The sequence below is a fragment of the Protopterus annectens genome, chromosome 9.part0 (genome assembly GCF_019279795.1).
Source record: "Protopterus annectens isolate FY-2018-M chromosome 9.part0, PAN1.0, whole genome shotgun sequence".
Taxonomy (NCBI): Eukaryota; Metazoa; Chordata; order Ceratodontiformes; family Protopteridae; genus Protopterus; species Protopterus annectens.
The window spans coordinates 1276706083-1276732605 of record NC_056743.1 but is presented as its reverse complement, the minus strand read 5'-3'; the positions used below and the strand labels follow the sequence as shown (position 1 = coordinate 1276732605).

General features: G+C 43.1%; 1 protein-coding gene across 2 annotated transcripts in view; it reads left to right on the top strand.

Moving 5' to 3' along the window:
• Positions 1-26523, top strand: part of SNRNP200 (small nuclear ribonucleoprotein U5 subunit 200) — a 1344735-nt gene that overhangs the window by 396484 nt on the left and 921728 nt on the right. For both annotated transcript variants that reach the window (XM_044084204.1, XM_044084205.1), the window contains one exon: positions 13490-13621. In XM_044084204.1, coding sequence (XP_043940139.1) covers positions 13490-13621 — 132 coding nt within the window. The remainder of the gene's footprint in view (positions 1-13489; positions 13622-26523) is intronic.

The window sequence follows — 26523 nt, the reverse complement described above, 5'->3', positions numbered from 1 at the left end:
GCAGCATTTGAAAGGGTGATGGAACGTAGTTGAACACTGCCATAAGAGGGTGGGCAGTGAGCTATTAGAAGATGGTGTCATTCAAGTTAAGCTGTCAGTGGAGTTAATTGCAAGGGGAGTACCTGAAAAAGCTCCACATTGTCAACTGTTGGTGTGGGAATTGACTTTATTTTACTGCTTTAAAATATTACAGAATTAATATTCTGTGGTATGAACGTATTTTAGTATTTTTACTCTGGCCTCCACTTTGACTGCAGATTTAACCTTAAACTTGCCTTTTCCCAGTTTCCCTGTTAGAGCTTTTGGCTTCACACAGTAGTCATTTGAGGTGTGCTTTCACTGGAAATGTTTTGTGGTCTTCTGGGTAAATTTGTGTAGTAATAAATTTTAGTGTCACATAGTACCTGAAATGAGTTTTTCGGATGACGTTTTTGTTTTGCAACTGCAGTCCAGATACAGGTTAAAAGCGAAACAGATAATGCTAAAATTTTATTTCCTTGGCTAATGTCTGCCTGTTTGCTGTTAAATTTGCTAGAATTGTGGACAAAATAAAAGAGCTTTGGATTTCTGCTTAACATCTTCCATTAAGAGTTGCTTTGCCCCACCTAAGCTTTTCTTCCAGAGTTTACACTTGGAAAATATTTAAAAAATGTGAGAATTCAAGTCTATTTTCACAGAATAACCACAGATGTGTTTTGTAAACCTTGGACATTGTTCCTTTATGTGAGTGGTGGCAGATGCAGCTGCATTCTAGGACCATGTTGTAAGTTTGTCTTTGGACACTGCTTCTTAAAGGTACTTGTCTTTACATAAGGGTTGGTAGGTAAAACTCCAAACTGTAGCTATCTGGTGGCACGTCCTCTTTCTTTACAGCATTGATTGGCAGTCAGCTGGTCTTTGGACAGTGATGGGCAATTGTTTTATAAGGCATTAATTTTGAGCCTAGTAGTTTGAAGGGCACTGTGTTCATGGAGCAACAGAGAACACTGTCCTGCCCATTATTGGGTACAGCACCATATTATAAGCCTTGTGGTATTGTCTTAATATACAGCAGTAGTGGATAATGTCACATGATGTAGAAATGTGTTGGACATTGCCCTGTTTGTGAGAGAGTTTTGGGCAGTGTCTTCTTGCATAGATTAGTGGGAACTGTTTATTTCTTTTTTTTATTTGACATTTGTTTACCGGAAAATTCTAACTGGGTAAATGCCCATCAGCAGAGGCTTGGGGAGAAAAGCTCCAATGAACATATTAAAACAGATTAAATTACAGTATTAGGTTCAGGTAATATCACAGATAGAGTTAGTGGATACATTAAATGTAAAGCGGTATAATATGACACTCAAATATAAGAAACAATGTGGTAGGACAGTTAATGCACAAGAAACAAGAGACGGATAGTACAGTGTCAGAGAGCTGTGCTTTGTGGTTACAATAGAAGAACTAAGAGCATTAGGACACACTGTATACATGATACGCTAGAAACACCTAATGTATATGACTTCAAGAAAATGCATGTCAAATAATTAAAGTTGTGACACACTAAATACAGATTGAAGCAAGGAAATTTCGGCAGTAAATTTCAGAAATGATCCTAAGATAAAGAAAGGGTAGAGTATGAGTAGAGAGAGAGACTATTTGATAGAAAAGTTATCATTGAGAGAGAAGCCAGTAAAGATTGGAAGCAAGGTTGGGTAAACAAGATTAGAGAGAGAGAGAGGAATATTACTGGGTACTATGGTAGTGCCGAGCATGGGCATGTATCCAGTTGTTGGATAAATGTTCTTTCAGTTTTGACTTAAAAGCAAAGTAGTGACGTACAAGTGTGATAGATTCTGGAATGTAATTCCATGATTTGGCAACACGGTGAGAGTAAAGACTAATCTCTCAAGATATCTGTGATTTGTAAATAGTAGATGCTTGTGAGAAGAACATAGGTCTCAAGATGGATTATAATGTTGAAGTGGCAGCTGTGAACAGAAGCAGGCGAACACCGTCCTTTATACAGACAGTAGTGGCTGCAACATCATTCTGTAACTTTGATTATTACTTCTAAATCTCTGGTGGACCCGGTTTTGTTTTGAGTTGCAGTTACTGGCATTGTCCATTATGTAGAACATATGCGAGTACCCTTTTTCATACAGCAGCATTGAGCACTTCTTTTACTTTTACTGTACATACTTGATGGGAAGTGGTTTATTTTGTAAGCTAGATGCCAAGATAAAGGTTCTCCTTTATTAGTATCACCTGAAGTGCACCTATGGAGCACGTTGATATGCAAGAAGCATTCAGTAGTGTTCAGTGTTGATTCTAGCAAGTAAGCTGTTGGAAGTGAACTCTGTCCAGATGTCGTGCTAGACTGCAGAGTAAGCACCATTTCTGACGTTGATAACCTTTAAACTTACAAAGAAAAGAGGACTCCCCCAGATCCCCCCCCCAGACGGCTTCTTCAGATTGTTTGAGGCACCTGTCTGCTGTGCTTCGGATTTGGGGATCTGAACCAGACTCCCTTTTGATCGGCTGAGGGCGATGAAGGCCATTGCCTGTCCCTTCGGAATGGTGCTTGCTTATCTGCCAAGATCGACTGACCCTTGTTCAACTGCTGTCCACATGGAACCCTTCTCCACTTTGGCCTTCAAAGCTCTTGTTTGAATATTTGGTACTACCACCAAGATCTGCACCTGTGGCGGCTCCACTTGGGCCCTCGCCCTGGGCTTCAGTGCCACCATGGCGGCCCTTCTAGTTGTCTCAGCATAGCCTCCTTTGCTCTGAGCGATGGAGTTGTTACACACTCCTTAGTGGATTTCGACTTCCATGGCCATCGTCCTGCTGTCTATGTCAATCAGCACCTTCTCTGGGGTCTGATCATCTGCATTGGGCACCTTAACCCGTCATTCGGCTCATCCTGCAGCGCCAGATGTTCTTACTGTTTCACTGTTGAAGTCATTACATTTGGGTTATCTGCTTGCAGGTAGCCCTCAGTCGGCCTGATTAACAAAGTCTTGGGTCCTGCATCGGTTGCTGTCCCTTCTTCCATGACGTCAGGGGTATAAAACATGCAGCTGACGCCATTACATCAGTCTTTCTTGCTGTGCGGTGGCCAAAGCAGAAGCAGTTCGCAAGTGCCGGCGGGCGACTCCTGAAATTTTCGTTTTCGAGTTTCAGAACCGAAGTCTTCAACTAAAGCTATGTGCCCCATTGGGGAAACCTTTTTTTGCTCCTTACCGATGTCAGTAAAAGTTAATAATTGCATTACTTGTGGAAAGCAAATACCTCATAAAGATTTTCATTCGTACTGTATTCCTTGCCTAGGCCCTGACCATGATGACGTACCTTGCTGTCAGTTTTGTGCTTTATTTAATCAGCGCACTATCCGTCGTCTGTATATTTTCGACTCTAAATATTTTGGTTCTCGGTTTAATTATCCAGAAATGTCGTCAGTTAGCCATCCGATTACCGGGATTCTGAAAAAACTCAAAGATAAAGACAGAGACAGGCCGCCGAGGTCCAAAACTGTGACGATGCTTCTCCTAAGCCAGTCGCCATTTTGCTGGTACTCAGGCGCTTTCGCAGCCCCTGATACCCACAACTTCTGATTCGCAGGCCTCTACTGAGACCCATTCGTAGTCCGGTATGCCGTGAGATGCTTCAACTATGGAACCCGCGGATGTATCAACCTTGGCTGGGTCCGGAGCTGCTGTGCAGGCACCGGCTTCTGAGGATGTATTCAGGCCTATGGACTTGCATATTAAACCGACGCCTCCTTCTTTACTTGGGCCTAAATCTCGAGCCATGCCGAAAAAAAGCGACGCCTAGGCCACATGCTCAGGCCTCTATGCCTAAAAAACAAATGATAAGAATGGCTAATAACTCTAATCAGGGGTAGCCAACCCCCCCCCCCCTTCTAAGAGGCCTAGGACTGAAGTTGATTATGAATCTTCTGATCAGGATTCTGTTTTTTCTGATTCTTCTGATGATCTGGATTTGCCCTTATCTACTTATGAAGATTCTGATGCAGAGGACTCCGTTCCCTCTGCTTCCCCTCCTGAGAATTTTTCTTTTGGGGAAACCTTACATATTCTAAGGGAGCATTTTCACTGGGAAAGCCAGGATTTGACTGATTCAAAAAAGAGGCTTAGGGATTTCCTTCTCCTACCTCAGCATAGGCCTTTAGCTATTCCTCCTGTACTAGACACTGTTGATGCTTTTTCGGAATCTAATTTGGCCCCTGATTCCCTGCCTCCTGCTCCCAGAAAACCTGACAGATACTACAGGGTCCCTGTGTCCCACAAGTTCCTTTTCAAAAATCCTATTGCAGATCCAGAGACTATTTCACAGGGGCCCAAGGGCATTAAGGCTTCTACTGCTAAAAATCCTACCCCTTCTGATAGAGACTCCAGGGCGCTGGATAGATGGGGGGGTAAGAAGGTTTACACTTCTGCAACCTTGGCCATTAGGGCTTTAAACTGCCAGTTTCTTATGTTGAAGTATCAGCAACATGCTATTGGACTGCTTAAACAGAAAATGATGTTGATTCCTGACTGTGTGGAAAATAAAGAATTACAGGATTTAATGCATTCTGTTGAACAAGTTGGAAAACATGCTTTGCAATGTGGTTTTGATTCATTAGAGGCCTCTTACAGGGCTACTGTAACTGGGTCTGTGCTCAGAAGGCATGCTTGGCTTAAGGAGCAGTCTTTGCCTAATCATGTTAAAGCTAAATTGTTGGATGCTCCTTTACATCAGGACTGTCTATTTGGCAACAAGGCTGAGGAAGTTCTTAAAAAGATGAAGATAAAGCTAAATCTATGCAAACTGTTAAAGATTATTTTTGCGCTCAGGGTATTAACATAGTGCCTAGTTCCAGTTATTGCATTTTGTAGGAAAAGAAATATTCAAATATACCCATACCTGGATGATTGTCTAATTCAGGCAGAAAGCCAGGACATACTTTTGAATCATCTGGCCTTTGTAAAAAGGGTTCTTACTTGTCTGGGGTACACCATAAACTAAAAGAAATCACACCTGGTACCCTGTCAACAAGTTATATTCCTGGGAGCAAGCTTGAATACAACTTCCCAGATGGCTTACCTCACGCCAGCGAAACAAATTCATTTGACAGCCTGCTTCAAACAAGTGGCCACAAAAACCCTGCTATCTGCAAGACAAATACTGCAAGCCTTGGGGTTCATGGCCTCCTGCATTCTTCTAATTCCATATGCAAGATTGCATATGAGGAAACTATAGTGGTATCTAAAAAGACTATGGTGTCAACATTCTCAAGACCTAGAAACAATGATTCCTGTTATACCTTGCCTACGCCTAGAGTTCCTTTGGTGGGCAGAGACCTGACACCAAAACAAGGGACTACCTTTCACATTACCCCCTGCCTCCCAAACCCTAACAGATGCATCAGACTATGCATGGGGGGCTCACCTGGCAAGGAAGTGCATTCAGGGCAAATGGAACCAAAGTCAAAAGCACTTGCATGTCAATCAAAAAGAAACGTTAGCTGTACAGAATGCTCTAACAGCCTTCATGGACCACATTCTTCCAGAACAACTAATGGTAAAGACAGACAAACATCACTGTTATGTGGTACATAAACAAGCAGGGGGGTACACATTCTTACCCCCTCTGCAGACTAGCCATGGCATTATGAAACACAGCCTTGAGCTACCAAGTGCATCTACAAGCTCAATTCCTGTCAGGAAAATTAAATACACTGGCAGACGGACTAAGCAGAAACCTCATGGACCCACGAGTGGAAACTGGAACCAAGGATTTTCAACATGTTGACAAGCAAATGGGGGAGCCCAGATATAGACCTGTTTGCCTCCCCCCAGAACTATCAATTGGAAAAAATTTGCACAAGGACTCCCCACAGACAAGCCTGGAAAGTGGATGCTCTGTCCTTCAGCTGGAAAAACTTACCAGTTTATGCCTTTCCTCCTCTGCCTCTGCTCTCCAAAGTACTACTAAAGAGCAAACAAGACAAACCAAGGATGATTTTTATTACCCCAGACTGGCCACGTCAACACTGGTACCCCCACCTGTGCAGTGTGCCACTGTTGGCCCCATGGCACCTGCCTCAGACTCCTACCCTGCTGTCTCAGCAGGAGAACCAGATTCTGCACCCTCAGCTTCAAACACTGAACCTAACAGCCTGGCTAATTACCTAAGCTCTCCTTTATCATCCCTCAGTAAACCAGTGATGGATGTCATTTTACAGGCAAGGAGGCCTATTACTAGAAAATCTTATGCTAAAAAATGGAAAAGATTATGTGCCTGGAATCAATCTCAAGGGATGAGCGCAGCAGTGCCCAATTTACCTCAGATTTTACAATACTTAACTGAGATGCTTCACAAGGGTCTATCTTTTTCCTCCATAAAAATTCATGCCTCAGCCATTTCAGCTCATTATAACAAAGAACCTCCCCTCTTCTCTCATCCACTGCTCAAGCAGTTCTTCAGAGGGGCCAAAAAAATTTAAGACCACCCAGGAGAGCTCCATCTTCAGCCTGGGACCTTAACTTTGTATTGGAGAAACTTACACTTCCTCCTTTCGAGCCAGCTGCTACTGCAGATTTAAAATTCCTTTCTTGGAAAACAGCTTTCCTTTTAGCCATCACTTCAGCAAGAAGGGTATCTGAATTACAGGCCCTTATGGCAGTGGAGCCTTTCATCATCTTTCATACGGACAGGGTGTCCCTCAGGACCAATCCCTCTTTCATGCCAAAGGTGGTATCCAGTGTGGCCTTTCAGTCCATTCATTTGCAACCCTTCTTTCCTAATCCACAGGACAAAGGGGAATGGATACTGCACTCCTTAGATGTGCACAGACAACTTTGATTCTACTTGGACAGGACTAAACCTCAAAGGAAATCTGAACTGCTGGTGGCATTTGCTGCAGGGACAGAGGAGAAGGATATTTCAAAGTAAACCATCTCCTAATGGATAAGACATTGCATTCATTTCTGCTATAAGCACCATGGAAAACCTATCCCACGGCAGATCAGACCCCACTCAACCAGGGCTGCATCTACCTCTACAGCCTTTCTCAGAGGCGTACCTACCAGGGACATGCTAGAAGCTGCTACCTGGAGTTCTGTACTTACTTTCACCAAGCATTATCATTTGCCAATTTTCTCTAAATCCAGAGCTGGCTTTGCCACTGAAATTTTGCAGGGCCTTATAGCTGGTCCTTATGCTATCTAAATCCCTCCTCCCATACTTAGCTTTGGGAATCTACCCAAATGTAATGACTGCAACAGTGAAACATGAAGAACATGGTACAGCTGTGCACGCTTACCATAAATGTAGATGTTCGAGTGTATTCACCATTGTAGTCCTGGTTACCCTCCCTCCAGCCCCTTGACTTCTTCTCCTTTTCAATGCTTAAAAGATTTTTGCTTTATTTGCTTTTTTGTTGGAGGTATAACCTCGTATATTTATAGATTTAATTGCTTCCCATTAGGGGCGCACCTGACATTTGGGGCAAGAAAAACTGATGTAATGATGCCGGCTGCATGTTTTATACCCCTGGCGACCTGGCGTCATGGGAGAAGAGACAGCAACTGACGTAGGACCCAAGACTTTGTTAATCAGGCCGACTGAGGGCTACTGCAAGCAGATAACCCAAATGGAATGACTGCAACAGTGAATACACTCGAACATCTACATTTATGTTAAGTGTACACAGCTGTACTTCAGTTACTGTGCTGTCCAGGCAAAGGTGTACTTTATTTTTTCTTTGTAAAATTGTTGGAAGTCTGCTACTTGGCAGCGAACAAAATGCTTGGATTACCCTTGAAAAACAAATAGAAATATCTTTCACAAAGTAAGTGGTAAGTTAAGTGTTTTTGCTTTAGTAGCAGCAGTAAGTGAGAAATGCACGAGTCCCCATTATCTTGCGCTTGTGCCTGTAGTAACCATCCAAAATTTTGAAAAAAAATTCACAGCTGTCCTTTCTTAGACAAAAGCAAAAGAAAAATATTGCTGTAGTCAGACTAAGTTGCAACAATTGATGTCCTTCCATATCACTGTTGCAGTATTCTTTACAATAGGAATCCCCTTCCAAGGGTAGGCCAATGTCAGTCTAATATACGAAAACCCTTAGGCTATAATAGGCACGCTGTACATCATGAGTATGCTCACCCTGCACTGCATAGGGCATAAAGGTGATATCTGGTGTACTATTCTCAGAAATTTTGTTGCCAGTCCGAACGCCATCTTCGATTGTCAGTCTGCAGTCTTGCTCATTTTCTGTTTACGAAACCACTTTCGGATAAGTGCCCCTTGGGGTTTTTTTGATTTTCTTATCTTTGTCTTGCCTTGTTCTGGTTGTTGGTTTCATGTCTTCCAGAAAGGGGAATTCCAGTGCGGGAGACAGATTCCCCATAAAGATCATCGCAAGCAGTCTGTCTGTTTAGGTGATTCCCACGACTATACATCTTGTGAGAATTGTCAGCCTTTTGTCCCTAAGGCATTGCATAGTCAGCTTTCTTCCCTTGCAATTTATTTTAAGAACTAACAACTTAAATTGTTGGCTAATGACAGTATGGAAGAATCTTTCCTGTGGGAGGGTCCACAGTCTGTGAAGAAAAAGACCAAGAAAGCTTGGTCAGTTTCTTCAGATGTAATTCCACCACCGGACGTCTCTCGTGAGAATGATGAAAGCCCAGAGGATTATCTGGTTTCCTTCTCTGATTCCTTTGCCATGGCCACTTTGGAGGCTGTCGTGGATCTGACTCTACGCATGTCGATGAAGGCCTTGCAGAGGGCTGCTTCAAATGTACAGGGGGAACTGCGGCTGATAATTACCAAAGGGCCTAGGGGTGTTTCTCAGATGTTAATGAGGAGAAGAGGTTCCAACTATCATTATATAGTGTTGTCAGGGGTCAGAGCCTCCTAAATTGTTTAAGGTTGCCATCAAAAAGAAGCAGAAGACCAAACACATTTTGCCTGTTCCAAAAGATCCTCCGAGTGAATGGCAAAACTTCACTCGGGGTTTGTTCAGTGTGTTTATGACTCTGAAACCTCCACAGGAGATTTCTGTTCCTTCTCCCTGGTCTTCTACTCCTTTTAAGTGGCCTTGGGAGCAGGACTCATCTGATGATGAGTCTCTTAATTATTCCTCCTCCACTAGACTATGGTTCTGAGTAGGAAGAGCCTATCAGTCATGTCTTTCCTTTTGTTGAAATTTCATTTAGTGAGACTATTTCAAGAATGATGGAATTTTTCAAATGGGACTATATTTGGGTGTCTGATAAAAAGTTTCCATGAGCTTCTGCAGATGGAGTCTCCTATGCCCTCTGCTGTTCCTCCTGTTCTTGCTTCTCTGTTGGATGCTTTTTCCACTCCTTCTCAGGCTTCTTATTCCCAACTCCCAGCTCCCAAGAAACCTGGTAAGTTTTATAAAGTGCCTGATTGCAAATTTCTTTATAAGTGTCCCTCTGCTGACCCATCTTTGGTGTCAGTGGCTTCTGATAAGCCCTCTAAATTGATGTCTTCAATTAAGTTGCTTCCCTCTGAGAAGGACTGCAGAGCCATGGAGAGTCTAGGTATGAAAGTATATACTTCTGCTTATCCTAGCCTTTAGGGCTGTGAACTGTCAGACACATGTGACTAGGTATGTCTTGGCTCTTTTCTCTCAGGTTTGTCAAGCCAGTTTAGATTTTCCTGTTTCTGAGGGGAAGGCCTTTGCTTTTCCCTTGCTAGGGACGTCATCCCAACTTGCTCTCCATTCCATTAAATGCAGCTATGATGCAGCTGATGCTTCATCTAGGGCTGCTGTTTTTGGATCTGTTTTGAGAAGGTATTCCAGGCTCAGACTTCAGCCTTTGCCTGATGACATGAAGGCTAAACTTATGGACTCTACTCTGGATGATAAGCATTTGTTTAGTGTTTCTACTGTGGAGTTGTTTAAGACCTTACAAGAAAAGAGTAAGCCCTTACAGGAGTTGAAGCATATCTTTGTTTCACCTGCTTTAAGTTTCAGTTTAATTACCCTAACAAGCTTTGCTTTTGTCCTTAGACAGTTTTGTCTCCCCCCCCCCCCAAAGTTAAAAAGGGTGGTAGAAGGGCTCACTTGCTAAGGCTGCCCAAACTTCTACTCAGAAGCCTGCTTTTCCTGATGAACCAGATGCTTTCTGACTATTCTTGCCCTGTTCTTCTCAATCACATTACTCTTTCTCTACGTCTTTCCCCATCCCTTCCTTTCTGATTAAAGATCACCAAAGACTCCCAGGTTCTTTCCATCATTCGCCAGGGTTATTACATGGTTTGGAAATCTCTTCCCCTTTTTTGGGCATTCCTCAGTCTCCTCAGGAACAACTGCGCTTTTTTCTCCAGAGGTGCTTCAGGGCCTGTTGGCTTAAGGAACAATTCAAGAGGTTCCAACTTCTCAGGGGGGGAAGGAGTTTTATTCCAGAATGTTCTTGGTCCCCAGGAAAGAAAGCGCCTGGAGACCCATTCTGGATCTTTCTCATCTAAACACCTTTTTGAAAGGCCCTTCTTTTCGGATGCCGTCCCTTCAAACCTTGTTTCCTCTGCTTCTTCCGCTAGTTTCCCTGTATCTCAAGGATGGTTATCTTGCTTTCTAGGAAATTTTTACTTTTCTGTGCTGCTTCCTCTCATTTTCAGTTCTCTGCTTTGCCCTTTGGCCTCTCTACTACTCCGAGTCTTCAACAAATGCCTCGCTCCTGTAATTGCTTTCTGCAGGTTAAGGGGAATACAGCTCTTTCCTTACCTGGATGACCTGCTTATTCAGGCCTTCTTTGTGTAGATTTTACTCCAGCATCTACACTTTGCTGTCTCTGTCCTACAGAGAGCCTAGAGTTTACTATAAAATTCCAAAAGTCAATTCTGACTCCTTATCAGGATCATGTTTTTCTGGGATGCAGGCTGCAATTCCGGTGCTGGCTTCCCTGCCTCGTCCCAAGGCCTTAACTTTGATTGCTTTCTTTCAGTTCTTTCTTCCTTTGGCTTTAGTTACAGCCAAGAATTTCTAAGGGCTCAAGACTTCATGGCTTCCACCATTCCTAAGCTCCCACTAGCCATACTCCACATGAGAAAGCTTCAGTGGTTTCTAAAGTCAGGTTGGCTTCAACATTCTCATCCTTTAGATTTTCTAGTTCCTCTACTTCCATGCCTCAAGCTGGAACTTCACTGGTGGATTCATCAGTTGTCCCTCAACCCAGGGCTTCCTTTTCAACCTGCAGTCCACTCTCAGGAACTCTTCACATTTGCCTTGGGTGTGGGGTGGGGGGGCCTCCTTCAATTCTCTGAAAGTGCAGGACCTTTGGTCTCTTAGAAGAAAGACCACATCATTGTCAGCGATGAGAGCTCTTATGGCTGTTCAGGCTTTTCATTCTTTTCCTTCCCAGGCCCCTCACGATTCTCAGACAATACCACAGTGATGTGGCATGTCAGCAAGGGGGGGGGTACAAGGTCTTATCTCTTATGCAGGTTAGCCCTTCAGGTTGGGGATCTGGCTGTCCAGTATCAGGTGACCCTTCAGGCAGTTTAAAGTTCTTCAGATAAGAGCATAGTGGCAGATTTTTGAGCACGTCTATAACACAATCCCATGAGTGGATGTGTCACAGGGATGCGTTTCTGGGCATTGTCCACCAGTGGGATACTCCTACAACTTCCTCTCTTTTGCTCCACAGTTCAATGCCATCTGGTCTGGAAGGTGGTCACCCTCTTTTTTTTTTCTTGGAAAGGGATGCTTCTTTAAGTCCTGTTCAAGGTAAAATAGGATGTTCTCCCTTTTGGCCCAGACAGCATTGTTTCCTTCTTCTACATCTAGCCCAGAGCAGTCATCACAAGTTACTCAGTGTGGACTACCCAAGACAAGGGATCTCTCATCCATTCCCAGCAGTCCACTCATCAACTGACACTGTGGGTGATAGGGTTTTTATCCCCTACAGATACCTTTTTTCTGAGGATGTGCTTCAAGTCCTACAGGAGGCCAGGAAGCCCAGTACTTAGGAAATCTTCCTTATTAAAATGGAAGAGGTTTTCTGTTTGGTTTTGTTCTCGTATGTTCCTTTGGTTCTCTTATTTGTATGAATTGCTCTATGCTAGGTTGGCATGTTCTTTTAAGGCCCCCACCTATCAGCTGTCTCTGCTTGTCTGCCTTTGGCCTCAAATCTAGAGGCCAAAGGGGGGGGGGGGTCAAACAGTTACTTAAAGGCATCTTTCACATTAGGCCTTCCAAGGAGCCTGTCCCTCCTCCCTGGGACCTTAATTTTGTTTTAGGAAAAACTGACTCTGTCTCCTTTTGAGCCTACTGCTTCAGCTTCCTTACAGCATTGTTCTTGGAAGACTCTTCTTTTTGCCCTCATTTCTGCCAGATGGCTGTCTAAGCTACAAGCCATTATGGCTGTTCCTTCTTTTTTTTTAGTTTTCTGTAAGGACAGGGTGTCCCTTCGTACTAATCCTTCTTTTATGCCCAAAGTGGTTAATGAGTCATCTCTTAGTCTATTTATTTGCCCACTTATTTTCCTTCTCCGCAGTCTTATTAGTGAGAAGTTTTGCAAAGCCTGGATTTGCAAAGACAACTCTGATATTATTTGGATAAGACTAAAGGTTTTTGTAAGTCTGACCAGCTTTTATTTCTTTTCATTCTAGGTCTCTAGGTTTGGCTGTTTCCAAGCAAGCCATTTCTTGGATATCTAAAGTCATTTCTTTTTGCTATTTTCATGGGAAGAGCCTTCCTACTTCTTTTAAAGCTCATTCTACCAGGGATGTGGCTTTTTGTTTTTATGGTGCTTTTTTCAAGGGTTTGGATACTAATTCTAATCTTGAGGCAGCTGCCCGGACTTATGAGCATACCTTTACCCAACACTATAAGGTGGATATGATTTCTAGGGCCAGAGCTGGCTTTGCCATGGCCATTCTCCATGGCTTTGTAGAGGGCTGTGCTGGACCTTCCTCCTCCCAGTCTTTTTCCTGAACTGTTATACTCTTCCTATTGTAACGAATACTGCAACAGTGATCCAGAAGGACTTAGTACAGTTGTGTAAAATTTTACCATAATAGTAGATTTCCTTCACTTCACTGTTGCAGTATTTGCTCCCTCCGGTCCTTTCCTTCTGGATGTGATTGTGACCTTCCTATTTGGAGATTTCAGTTCTGAGGATGGTAACTCCATCACACTTATGCCTTGCACTGTGTGTGAGGAACATACATGTGATGTATGGGGTACCCATTGCAACCTAAAGGGTTTGGTATACTGGCCAGACATTGGGCTACCCTTGACAGGTCCCTATTGTAAAGAATACTGCAGCAGTGAAAAGAACATAAATACTGTTACGGTAGAATTTTACATAACTGTACTTTTTCCTGTCTAGTTTTTCAAACCGCATAAATCAAAATGTTTCATTCTGAGAGTTTTAGACTAATATTAGTATAAATGTTATCTTGTCTCACTAATCTGACTGTTTTGCAGTTTGGAGCTCATTATAGATATTCTTTTGTTTAGGTTCTTGTCTCTACAGCAACCCTGGCTTGGGGTGTAAACCTTCCAGCTCACACTGTTGTTATTAAAGGTACACAAGTGTACAGTCCAGAGAAGGGCCGCTGGACAGAGCTTGGAGCACTTGATGTCCTACAGGTGAGGTGTAAATCCAGAAGGTGAAATTTTTATTAATAGATCATCTGTAATATTGGAAGAATGCGTGGAACAGTGTGATATCTCACATAGTATTGTAATTTTTTTTTTTTTTTTTTAAACTTTAATTTTGAATGGTAAATCGTTATTCATTCATACTTCTCAAAGGGCTTAATATGTAAGTGGTTACATTGTCTTTTAAAGCAACTATTTAATGTACAAAGGATAAACTGATGAAGTTGTAGTTGCTATGTTTGTTGGTTTGTTTACCCGATAGGTGTCCAAACCTATCAGTTTTCTCATTAGTTTTGCATTTCTTGTTAAGTTGTTTCCCACAAGTAAAGGACTGATGCAGCTAACAGCTGCAGAATGTGTTTTAATCCTGTGCATATATATAGGCTGGCATGTGATAATGTACTTTTGTTTTAGGAGTACCAACTACTAGGATTTCAGCTGTAGACGTCACCAAATCCAGTGTTACTTTGGCAGTGCTCAGCTGACCTTCCCACCCCCCCACCCCAGCTTGGCAGAAGCCCATCCGTCTGGTCAGGAATTTTCCAGTTTTAAATCTGATGTGTGCTCACTCAGTATTATAATTTTATTAATGCAGTTCACATCATGTTCATGGTAATGTTGGGGAATGTACTCCAGTGCAGTTCGGATTCTTCCATAGCTCAGAACTTCTTTGCTTATTATTATATTTCTTTAGTGTAGATTTTCTTTATATCTGGTATGATGACAGACATGCATTTAAAGTTGGAGCTTAAGAAGGGTAGATGCCTTTGTATTAAGAATCTCCCTCAGACTCCCACATTCTTTGCGTTTTCTGTTTAGATATATAGCATGATGTTGGATAATTGTAGGGTCTGTCAGGAATTTACAGTAAATGTTCAGAAGTAAGCAACATTCTTTATGGAACTTTTTGGACAGGAAGCAATTCAAGGCCTCCATCGTCCATTATGACATCCTTGGACTCTATATCAGCTCTTAGTCCCTCTCCTCCCCCAAAAAGAAACAGGCCAAAGAATATGCAGAGTGAGATGAGGATGATGGGATTATGGCATTTAAACCAAATGCGCCTCGCAAGTATGGCGTGCTGGTTCAAAGCATAATCAGACAAACTCCAGCGACCAGCAAAATGCGATACACGACACCAGCCTTAAATCAGGATGATAATGTTATTACATAATCTTGTATATTCCTATATCCAGACCGGTTTCGGCTACCAAGCCTTCCTCAATGGATAGAAAAAATTTTTTAAACATTAAAATAATCACAAATATTTATACTGTTTCCTAACCAATGGAAGCAGTGGTATAGCCCAACCTAGTGGTTGGAGTGTTTTAACACTGTTCAACACAAAATGAACTGCACTATGATCAATTAAAAAAACAGTTCTTGAATATATTGATAAAACTATTTATGTTGAGAAGCCCAACAAAACCAGTTATATCAATATATAATAAATAAAGAAAATAGCCTTTAAGTTCAATTGAAGCCTGACCAACATATTCTATTGTTTGACCCATATATTTCCACATTTACAATCTGTTTTCTCTGAGTATGTAACTAGTTTAATATATAATACCGAAACCGGTCTGGATATAGGAATATACAAGATTATGTACTACATACTCAAGTGTGCCAGCTTGCACTGCATGTGAATTGTTTTTACTACTGTTTTTGCTACTTTTCTGAGAAAAAAATAAAATAAAATTGTAAGCCTGTTTCCTACCTTTCCTGTAATTAGTGTTCCAGATACAGATTTGCTGTATACAGGACTGATGTTCTTCATCTCACATTGCTGCAGTCCTTACACTTGGGTAGTCCGCTGTCCTCGGTCGGCCCGAATATCAAAGTATAAGGCTGACGTCGGTCAGGGCGCATTTGACTGACATCAGGATGTCAGGGTACAAATGCGCATGACCGACGTCATATCCTCAGTCTTTTTTGCCGCATGGTCCGATGCAGAAGCAGTATTGCAAGTGCCGGTTGGCGTTCTGAAATTTTTCGATTGGAGTTTCAGACCGAGTCAAAGTTGGCTAAGTACCCGTTGGGAATATTTTAGTTTTTCTTGCCTCAGTGGTTTACCGGATGTCAGAAAAAGTGAATAATTGTATTTCTTGTGGGAAACAGATACGCATAGAGACTATCATACTTTGTGTATTCCTTGTTTAGGGCCTGAGCACGGCGTTGTTGGGTGTCACTCTTGTGCTAGATTCAATAAGCGCACTATAAAGAGGAGATTAGATTGTGCCAGGTTAGTCTTGGGAAGCAGTGCAATTATAAAATGCCGTCGGATGCTCGGCGCCCGCTTCCGAAGAAGCGCAAGGACAAAGCAGTTAAGCCTAGGCTAGAAGAACCGTCCGTGCGGACGCCGGTTCTTTAGAGGTGTCGGTGGAGCGGTGGTTCCACCGGAGGTTTCTTTGGGATCCCAGGAGAGACTTTGTTATTGCAGGATGTGGCCTCTCAGGAGGCAGGTCAGGGTGATGGGGCTTCTCAGGTTACTATACTCCCTCCCTGCCTAGGGTGGTTAGGCCCTCTCCTTCTGTTTCCAAGGCTTCTCCCAGAGGCAGGCCAGGTTTAGCTTCAGTTGGTGTCACCCTAGTTCTTCAGGAACTGTGCCCAAGAAGCATATGCTTAAAATGGCAGAAGATTTGATTACTTTGATTAGGGTTCTTTGCCCCTCCTGATAAGAGACCTAGGGTGGAGCCTGAGCTAGGAGTTTTGAGCAGGCTTCGGATGTTTCAGAGTCTTGGCTGAAGACTTGCAGGAGTACTCTCCTTATTCTGATTCTGATGTGGATGATTCTACTCCTTCTGCTTCTCCTCCTGAGGATTTTTCTTTTCAGAAACTCTTCATTCCATGAGGGAGCATTTTAAGTGGGAAGGTCAGGACTTCTCTGATTCCAGGAAAAGGCTTAGGGAATTTTTGTTTTACCCCAACATAGGCCTTTGGCTATACCTCCTGTTTTGGATGTAGTGGAAGATGTTTTACAGAGGCTTCTCTTAATCCTGATTCTTTGCCTCCTGCTCCTGTTAAACCGGATAGGTATTACACGGTGCCTGGATCTCATAAGTATCTTTTCAAGAGTCCTAGGCCAGGCCCAGAAACTGTTAGCCAGGGCCTAAAGGTGTTAAGGCTTCTGTTGTCAAGAATCCGGTTCCTGCAGATAAAGAGGCCAGGGCCTTGGATAGATGGGGAAAGAAAGTTTATACTTCTTCCACTCTAGCTATGAGGGCTTTGAATTGCCAGTTTCACATGTTGAAATACCAAAACTATCTCCTTTCACAATTGAAGTCTAAGGTTGATGCTCTGGCGGAAGGTATTGATTGTAAAGAGTTACAAGATTTAGTACATGTTTCTGAACAGGTGGGTAAGCATTCTTTGCAATGTGGTTTTGATGCTGTACAGGCCTCGTCTAGGGTGGCTGCCACTGGGTCAGTTCTTCAGGCATGCCTGGCTGAGGGATCAAAATTTATCTGACCATGTTAAAACAAGGATTTTAGATGCTCCTTTACAATCTGATGTGGTGTTTGGTTCTCCTGTTGAGGCAGTTTTAAAGAAAATGGAAGACAAGGCTAAGTCTATGCAGACTGTTAAAGATTTTTTGCAGGTTCAGCCTCCAAAGTTTAGTAGAAATTGGCCTACTAAGGGGTGGGCGTATCCTTCTTATGATTCCCAGTCTAGGGGTAGATCTAGACGTGGTAGGGGCAGAGCTCAGGGCTCTTTCAGGCCTAGAACAGGGAGTTCTCCTGCACAGTCTTCGGGTGAGGACAGGGGTCAGTCCTTTCATAAACAGACCCAATGACCTACCTTTTCAGCTGCCAGAGCCTTCTCGTCTGGCAGCACCTTTGGGAGGAAGGTTGGCACTTTTCAAAGAAAATTGGAGTTTAATTACCCAAGACAGATGGGTATTGGATATCATACACCACGGTTACAGGTTTTATTTCCATACCTTGCCTCCTTTCAAAGGCATGCCAGACGTTCCTCCTCAACAAAGAATAGAGGCTCACAAGCAAATTTCTCTGTTACTCCAAATAGGGGCCATACAGCCGGTCCCTATGCCAGAAGTGGGCCTAGGATTTTATTCTCGCCTGTTCCTAGTACCAAAGAAGGGGAACACGTGGAGACCAATTTTGGATTTATCTATCCTCAATACTTATCTGGACATTCCCAAGTTCAAAATGTTGACGTTACAACAGCTTTTACCTCTGCTGGGCAAAGATCATTGGATGGTAACTTTGCATCTCAAGGAGGCTTACCTTCATGTTCCTATCAGACTAAGTTGCAGGAAGTATCTGCGTTTTCGAGCTGGGACTTCTCACTATCAGTTCTCTGCATTGCCCTTTGGCTTATCTACTGCGCCCAGAGTGTTCACGAAAGTTCTGGCTCTAGTGATAGCTTTCTTCAGGCTAAAAGGAATACAGATCTATCCTTATTTGGACGATTGCCTGATTCTGGCTCAAGGAAGGGACGAGCTTCTTCATCATTTGGAATATGTGATAGCAGTGCTAAGATGCCTGGGGTATTCTGTGAGCGAAATAAAGTCCAGTCTAGTACCCTCTCAGGACATGTGCTTTCTGGGTGTAAGACTGAATACAGCATCCCAGATGGCCTTTTTGACCCCGGACAAACAAAAGAATCTTTCCCTTTACTTCCATCAACTATCTCATCAGTCCGGGCTGACTGCAAGGACAGTCCTTCAAGCCTTAGGGTTCATGGCATCTTGTATTCTGGTGCTTCCCAATGCCAAACTGCATATGAGGAAGCTGCAATGGTATCTCAAAAATGTATGGACACAGCACTGCCAGGATCTGGACACTGTCATTCAAATAATACCTTGCATTCAAAAGGAATTTTTGTGGTGGGCTCAGGAATGTCACCTAAACAAGGGACTCTGTGACCCGGCCAGAGGCGAGTCAGATTTTAACGACAGATGCCTCAGACAAAGCTTGGGGAGCTCATCTAAATGGAAAGTGGATACAAGACAAGTGGCCTGCCAGACTACAACATCTACATATCAACTTGAAGGAGATGTTAGCAGTCCAGTTTGCATTAATAGCTTTCAAGGATTTACTTCTTCCAGGGCAGGTGTTGATTCTAACAGACAACACAACTGTCATGTGGTACATCAACAAGCAAGGGGAACACATTCTTATCCTCTATGCAGGCAAGCAATGATTTTGTGGGAGACTGCTCTCAGTTTACAGCTCAATCTTCAGGCAAGGTTTCTGCCGGGAGCACAGAACTCCTTAGCAGATGTGTTGAGCAGGCAATTATGGATCCCCACAGTGGAAATTGGATCCTCATGTATTTCGAAATTGACAGTGTCATGGGGAACTCCAGACATAGATCTGTTCGCTTCTCCACTAAACCATCAGCTGCCAAAGTTTTGCACGAAAAGGTTTCATCCCACAGCTTGGAAATTGGATGCTCTTTCTTTCAATTGGAGCAATCTTCATGTGTATGCCTTTCCACCTCTGCCTCTCCTCCCAAAGGTACTTCTAAAGGTCAGACAGGACAAGCCAAGGATGATTTTAATAGCTCCAGATTGGCCTCGACAGCACTGGTACCCATTACTGAGAAGTCTGGTACGGAAGCCTCCATGGCCTTTGCCTTCGATTCCACACCTGTTGTCCCAGGAGGACAGTCATTTGCTCAGTGTCAAACTTCACTCTCTTCACCTAACAGCCTGGCATATTCTGTTTTGAACCATAGAGGGTCTCAACTTCCACAACAAGTTTTAAATGTGATTTTGGAAGCTAGAAGGCCTAGTACAAGGAAAGTGTACGCAGATAAATGGAAGAGATTTTTATTTTGGAGTGCAGCAAAGGATTTTGATGTTTCTGAGCCTAATTTAAGTGTGGCTCTTCAATATCTTACTGAGTTACTGGACAAAGGTTTGTCCTTCTCTTCTATTAAGGTTCATGCTGCAGCAATTTCAGCTCACTATGACTGTGACCCACCATTGTTTTCTCATCCTTTGTTCAAGCAATTTCTTAGAGGGGCAAAGAATATAAGACCTCCACGTAGAGCTCCTACTCCTGCTTGGGATCTCAATTTTGTGTTGGAGAAACTCACTCTACAACCTTTTGAGCCTGCAGCTACTACTGAGTTGAAATATTTATCATGGAAGACTGCCTTTTTGTTGGCCATTACCTCTGCTAGAAGGGTTTCTGAATTGCAGGCCCTTATGGCGGTTGAGCCTTTCTTAATTTTCCATAAGGATAGGGTATCTTTACGTACTAATCCTTCCTTTATGCCTAAAGTGGTTTCTAGTGTGGCTTTAAACCAAACTATTCATTTGCCTACTTTTTATGCAAATCCCCAAAATAAAGGGAAAAGATTTTGCACACTTTAGATGTACACAGGCAGTTGCGATATTATTTGGACAGAACTAAAGGGTTCAGGCAGTCTCAGCAGTTATTTGTTTCTTTTGCTTTGAGTTCTCAGGGCAAGCCTGTGTCAAAACAAACTATTTCTAAGTGGATTGGGTTTTGCATTGCTTTCTGTTATTCCCATCATGGCAAGGAGATTCCAGCTGGGATTAGGCCTCATTCCACTAGGGCTACTGCCACTTGACAGCTTTTGAGGGGTGGCAACCAAGGATATTTTGGAGGCAGCTACTTGGAGTTCAGTGCATACTTTCTCTAGGCATTATCACCTACCACTTTACTCTAAATCCAGGGCTGGTTTTGCCACTGCTGTTTTGCAGGGCATTTTGGCAGCTCCTGCTTCCTTATAGTTTGGCCATCCTCCCTTACCTCTGCTTTGGGATTCTACCCAAGTGTAAGGACTGCAGCAATGTGAGATGAAGAACATAGTACAGTTTTGTACCTACCATAAATGTAGATGTTCAAGATCCACATTGCTGCAGTCCAATACTCCTCCCTCCTTCCCTCTGTAGTTAGAGGTGGTTGTGTGGGTTGGGTTGTAAATATTGTGTATATTGTATATATTGTACATATAATTAGTGCAAGGGTGGTTGGTTGTTTGTTTGCTGTCTTTTGGTTTTGACCTTTATTTTTAGGGTCTTCTGACATCTGGGGCAAGAAAAGACTGAGGATATGACGTCGGTCATGCGCATTTGTACCCTGACGTCCTGATGTCAGTCAAATGCGCCTTGACCGACGTCAGCCTTATACTTTGATATTCGGGCCGACCGAGGACAGCGGACTACCCAGGTGTAAGTACTGCAGCAATGTGTATCTTCGAACATCTACATTTATGGTAGGTACAAAACTGTACTTTTGTAAGCTTCTGAGCCCCCCAAGCCTTTCTGTGTTGGGGGGAAGCCTTGTAGCTTATCAGTGGGAGTGGTAAGCATTAGGTAACCTGTCTACCACATAAGGAGTGGTTCTGGACCAGAATTTGTAGTTATTGGCCGTTTGGGCGGTCTTCCATCTCTCTCAACTTTCTGATTTAAAGGCCTGCATTTGCGCTTGTTTCTGTCCTATAACTCCTGGGCCTATCTCATTTGCATATTAAAAAAAAAATGTTATCTGCTTTTACTGTATTTGTGTTTCTTCCTACTTTATTTTGCTTTTGCGTCATCTTAATAGTAATTGTATTTATTACTGCTTGGTGTAACTCATTCTAAGCCTTTTAGTTTAAGCACTTGGGCTTCAAACCAGTTGTTTTACATTAAGAAGGTTTGTGGTCTGCACTGTAGTGGCAGAACAGGTAGCTTACATCCTAAGTTGGGAACTGCTGATTTTGAGGGCTCAATGTCTGTTATTCTAAAAGTGTATTAATTCTGGTTTAAGCACTTGGGCTTCAGGCCAGTTATTTTACAATAAGAGGGTTCGTTGTCTGCACTCTTGTGGGAGGAGAGGCTGGACTCTGCCCTTCTGAGCTGGGAATTTCTGGTTAAAGGCTTATAGTGCCTGCATATTTGAAGTGCTTCTTACTGAAATTGGTACACCTTGTTTGCTGTAGCATAGACTAGATCCAGGCGTGCTGAATCTAGCTTTGTTTGTATGCTTGTTTGTTTGCTTGTTATTTCCCTGAAAGGCTAATTCCACATAAAACGCGGCTTTTCAGCGCTTCTGTGGATCCCTAGTGATATCTGCATTGCTTACTGTACTTATTTCCTTGTTTCACTTGAAAGAAAGTTACTGTTTGTCGTTTTTGCATTTAAGTTACCTGTAAGTCAGCACTAAAAAATTAAAAGCACTACACCCTCACAAACTCCCCTTGTTTACCTTGTTCCCCATTGGCCCTTTTTTTCAATTATAAAGGAATTCCCAATACTATTCTAACATGTCCAAAGGTCAGTTGTCAATCTCCTCTCCGGTCCAGCTGGTGAATCTGGGAATCTTGAGGCAATGTTACAACTGCCTCATGTACACAGACAACCCTCTCCTCCTCCCAACAAATTCCAACACATGTGAGAGATGCAACCATATAGCCAACCTGGAGGCTAAGCTCTCTCAACTCAGTACTGGCGTAACCAGTCAGGAGGAGAAGGAAACCACACTCACTACGATTCCAGTCTCACATAGACCTACCACGACAGCAAACCAAACACATAATCACACAAAAACATACTCGGTGGCTCTAAATAAAAATCTGCCTAAGCAGCAGAGACCTCCAAAGCAGACACCCAAGCAACCGCTACCCCAAAACAAAACACGTGCAACACATAGCTCACAAAGCCAGTGTGCCGAACAGTCGCAGCCCTTAAGGCTAAACAACACACTTGATACACTTGTAATAGATGACTCTATCGTCAGGCACACTGACGTCCCGCTCACCAGGCTGAACAAGGAGAAGGTCATGGTGAGCTGCCTGTCTGGCACTAGGATCCGCCACATAACACAAGCACTCAGGTCACTCCAAGGCAAGTACAAATATGACTCTGTCATTGTCCATGCTGGTGTGAATGACCTGAGACGTACCTCCCTGGACTACATGAAAAGAGACATAGAGGAGCTCTCTGAGCATGTAGCCCAGGCCGGTATGACGCTGACCTTGAGTAGCATCTTACCCTCACCAAGAATGATGCCACAATATGAAGACAAGATGATCAATTTCAACAATTGGCTTAAGTATTGGTGTCATTCAAAAGGGATCCAATGCCTGTCAGCCTGGGATGACATGCTCGACAAGCCACTATGCTTCGCTAGGGACTGCTTGCACCTGTCACCCCTGGGCTTTCGGATATTGGCAAAGGCTCTTGCTTCCCCCCATAGTGCCTTTTTTAGACAAGGCTCAAAAGACAAACCCACCTCCATAGGTATCACAAGGGATAGAGTAATGCTACTCAACGCCAGAAGTCTAAACCTCAAGATGCACACACTCGAAACTCTCCTTAGCATGGAGAACATCGATATCTGTGCAGTAACAGAAACCTGGTTCAAGGCTCCTGAGAGCACCCCAGCACTATCAGGTTATACCTCATACCATGCTTTTTGGCCCCAAAACTTGGACCGAACCACAAAAGGAGGGGGAGTATCAATATTAGTCAAAGATACCCACACCTCCAGGTTGGTGGCACAGCACGAAGCATCAGAGACTATCCATGTGCAACTAACAGTGGGTAAAACTGCCTTCCAGTTTATAGCCTGCTACAGACCACCCTGCCAAACCCAGGAACCCCAATCGGCCTTCCTGAGAACACTGGAAAATATGAAGGTCTCTCCAAACACCATTATATTGGGCGACTTCAACTACCCAAACATAGACTGTGGGAGCATTACTCTAGCTCCAAAACCCTAGCCCAAAGGTTCCTAGAATTTATAAATTCAAATGCTATGGAACAACTTGTTACCACTCCCACAAGAGGGGAAAATATACTGGACCTGATCATCACCAACATGGGGACTCTATGCTCCAGACCAGAAGTGTATCCCTCAGTGGTAAGATCAGACCATAAACTAATCTCACTGGATATTCACATCCCGACCCCACCTCCTGCCCAGAAAACCACAATGAAAAACTTCTCTAAAGCAAATTTCACACTCCTCAAAACCGAGTTGGAATCCTTCAAAGCCCCCGAGCCTGTGGAAAATACAGCCCAGACCGCAGAATCCTTTATAAACGCATTCTATGAACACCTTCAGGAATGCATGGATCATGCAATCCCAAATAAAACCAAGACCCAATCCTCCAAAGGCAGACGACCTGTCTGGTGGACCCCACCCATAAAAAAAACTGTACAATAGAAGGAGGAAGCTACTACATGATAGAGCAAAATCCCAAAAAGGGAAGGCATCTCTGATCAGTATTGGCAAAAAACTACGGGCACTCATAAAATCGTCTAAGGCCAGCTTTCGAGAGAAAAACTGCACAGGACACTAAGGATAATCACAAGGCCTTTCTTTAGTTATGTTAGGAACCTGGGTGGGAATTCCCAGATATGCTCAGAATTAGTCCAAAATGACAAAAAATACATTGAACCCACAGACATTGCCAACATCCTAGCTGACAGGTTCAGCGCAAACTCCCCCCCCCCCCCATCAAAAAGGCAAATATCTATCCCAGCAGAGTGCTGCCCCCCCTGACATCTCAGATGCTCAGGTAAGAGCCGCCCTCTCCAAAGCAAAAAACGCAGCATCAATGGGACCAGATGGTTTCCCGGGCTGCGCCCTACATGAACTCCAAGAAGAGCTAAACCCAAACATAAAACTACTGTTCAATCTCAGCCTTACTACAGGATATGTACCCAAAGAGTGGCGTACAGCAACAGTGTTCCCTCTCCACAAATGTCGTGCATCAACGGATCCTAGAAACTATTGCCCCATAAGCCTGACTAGCTTGGTCTGCAAAGCTATGGAAAGGGATCATCATGGACCTCATAAATAAAGATATTGGGGACCTACAGACACTGGATCCTACCCAGTTTGGCTTTAAGGGCAGATCCTGCCTCTTAAACCTGGTCGATTTCTTTGAAACAGTCACCAAGGCCATTGACGAGGGGAAGGTGGTCCAAACAGCCTACCTGGATCTCGCAAAAGCCTTCGATACAATACCCCACTCGGGCATTATAGATAAGCTCACCAGCTTAAATATAAACCCCTATGTCACTAGATGGGTTGCAAACTGGCTCAAGGACAGAACCCACATAGTTAGAATTGCTGGAGCCATGTCAGACTCCAAACCAGTTACAAGTGGCGTCCCACAAGGCTCAGTCCTGGGACCTCTCTTGTTCGGTATATATTTCTCGGAGGTACAGGCCAACACGGAAGGACTGTGGCTGACCAAGTTCGCAGATGACTGCAAACTGGGCCATAATCGACTCTCCAGCCGACACAAGCATCCTCCAAAAGGGCCTCATAAAAACAGACAACTGGTGCCAGAGCCATGGCCTCAAGCTAAACGCCAAAAGTGTATAGTCATCCCTTTGGCAAAAACAACGTGCCCACAAATTACCACATAGGTGGTAAGCCATTAAGTACAGAAGAAGTAATTAGGGACCTGGGGACCCAAGTTGATAGCAATCTCTCATTTGACAACCACGTGGCCAAAGTGGTTAGAAAAACATTTTATATAGCCCACCTAATCATGAAGGGATTCACATCTACATCAGGGGAGGTCATCGTGCCTCTTTACTCATCCCTCATCAGACCCATAATTGAGTACAATGCCCCTTTTGGGATGTACCTTACCAGACACCTGCAGCAACTGGAAAGACCCCAAAAGTACCTCACCAAGAGGATCAAAGGGCTCAAACAGATGCCATATGCTGCCCGGTTAAAGAAACTCCAGCTCTACTCAGTGGCATACCGCCTGCTCAGAGGCGATCTGTGCCCGACGTATAAAGCCATGTCCAACCCGGAATTAATGGACATGCTGCACCTCTGAAAATCCAAATCCCATTGAGCTACGCGCTCGAGAGACTTGAACCTCAGCACTGAAATAAATAGGACATGCTGGAGGGACAGATTCATAACCCAGAGGCTCCCTTCACTCTGGAATAAAATCCCAGTCCAGGTTAGGCAGAGTCCCTCATTGACTCTCTTCAAGAGGAATCTTGATGAGTGTATGGGAGATCGTAGGTTTACCACGGGTATCACTTCTGTGTCACTGTTAGACAGAGGCACAGTATACTAACTTCAAAAAAGGGCATAGCAAAATTAATTTAAAATGGGTGGCGAAAGCCAAACACACGCTGGCTAGGCTTATAAATGCCCTAGGGCAGATAGCCTAGTATGAGCCTATGAACCTATGAATGTATAAGGCTGGTGTGAGCCAGTCTATATTGGTTGCTCTGGTCCTCTTACAAAGTTATACATTAGATCACTAACATGATGACTTGTATGTCGTTTGGTAATAATAGTTAGTTATACTCCTATGCAGACTATACTGGTTAGATATAGTGTTTGATATAGTGTGACATGCTCATTTCATTTTTAAGTCATAAGATTTGATAGGGGATTATTTCTAACCTTGGAATATTTACTTATGTATGTACATATACACATTATGTCCTAAATCCCATTTACCAATATTGTATATTCATGGAGTTGTTGATAATGTACAGCAGGACATTTTTTTTGGGTTAGAACTAATTTATCATGGATATAATAAAATATATATAGGTTTGAATATCGTGGAGCAGATATAAATGTTGATATTTAACATACCAAGATATTACAATTAGATGCGTTATGAACTCTAGGTTTATTAGATTCTAGAGATTTTGATAGGATGAACAGTTTTGTCTGTTGATGCTCGGATATCTCACTATACATATATATATATATATATATATATATATATATATATATATATATATATATATATATATATATGCAAGCTATGTATTATGTATTTGTTAGCATTATATATTAAACTAGTTACATACTCAGAGAAAACGGATTGTAAATGTGGAAATTATGGGTCAAAAAATAGAATATGTTGGTCAGGCTTCAATTGAACTTAAGGGCTATTTTCTTTAT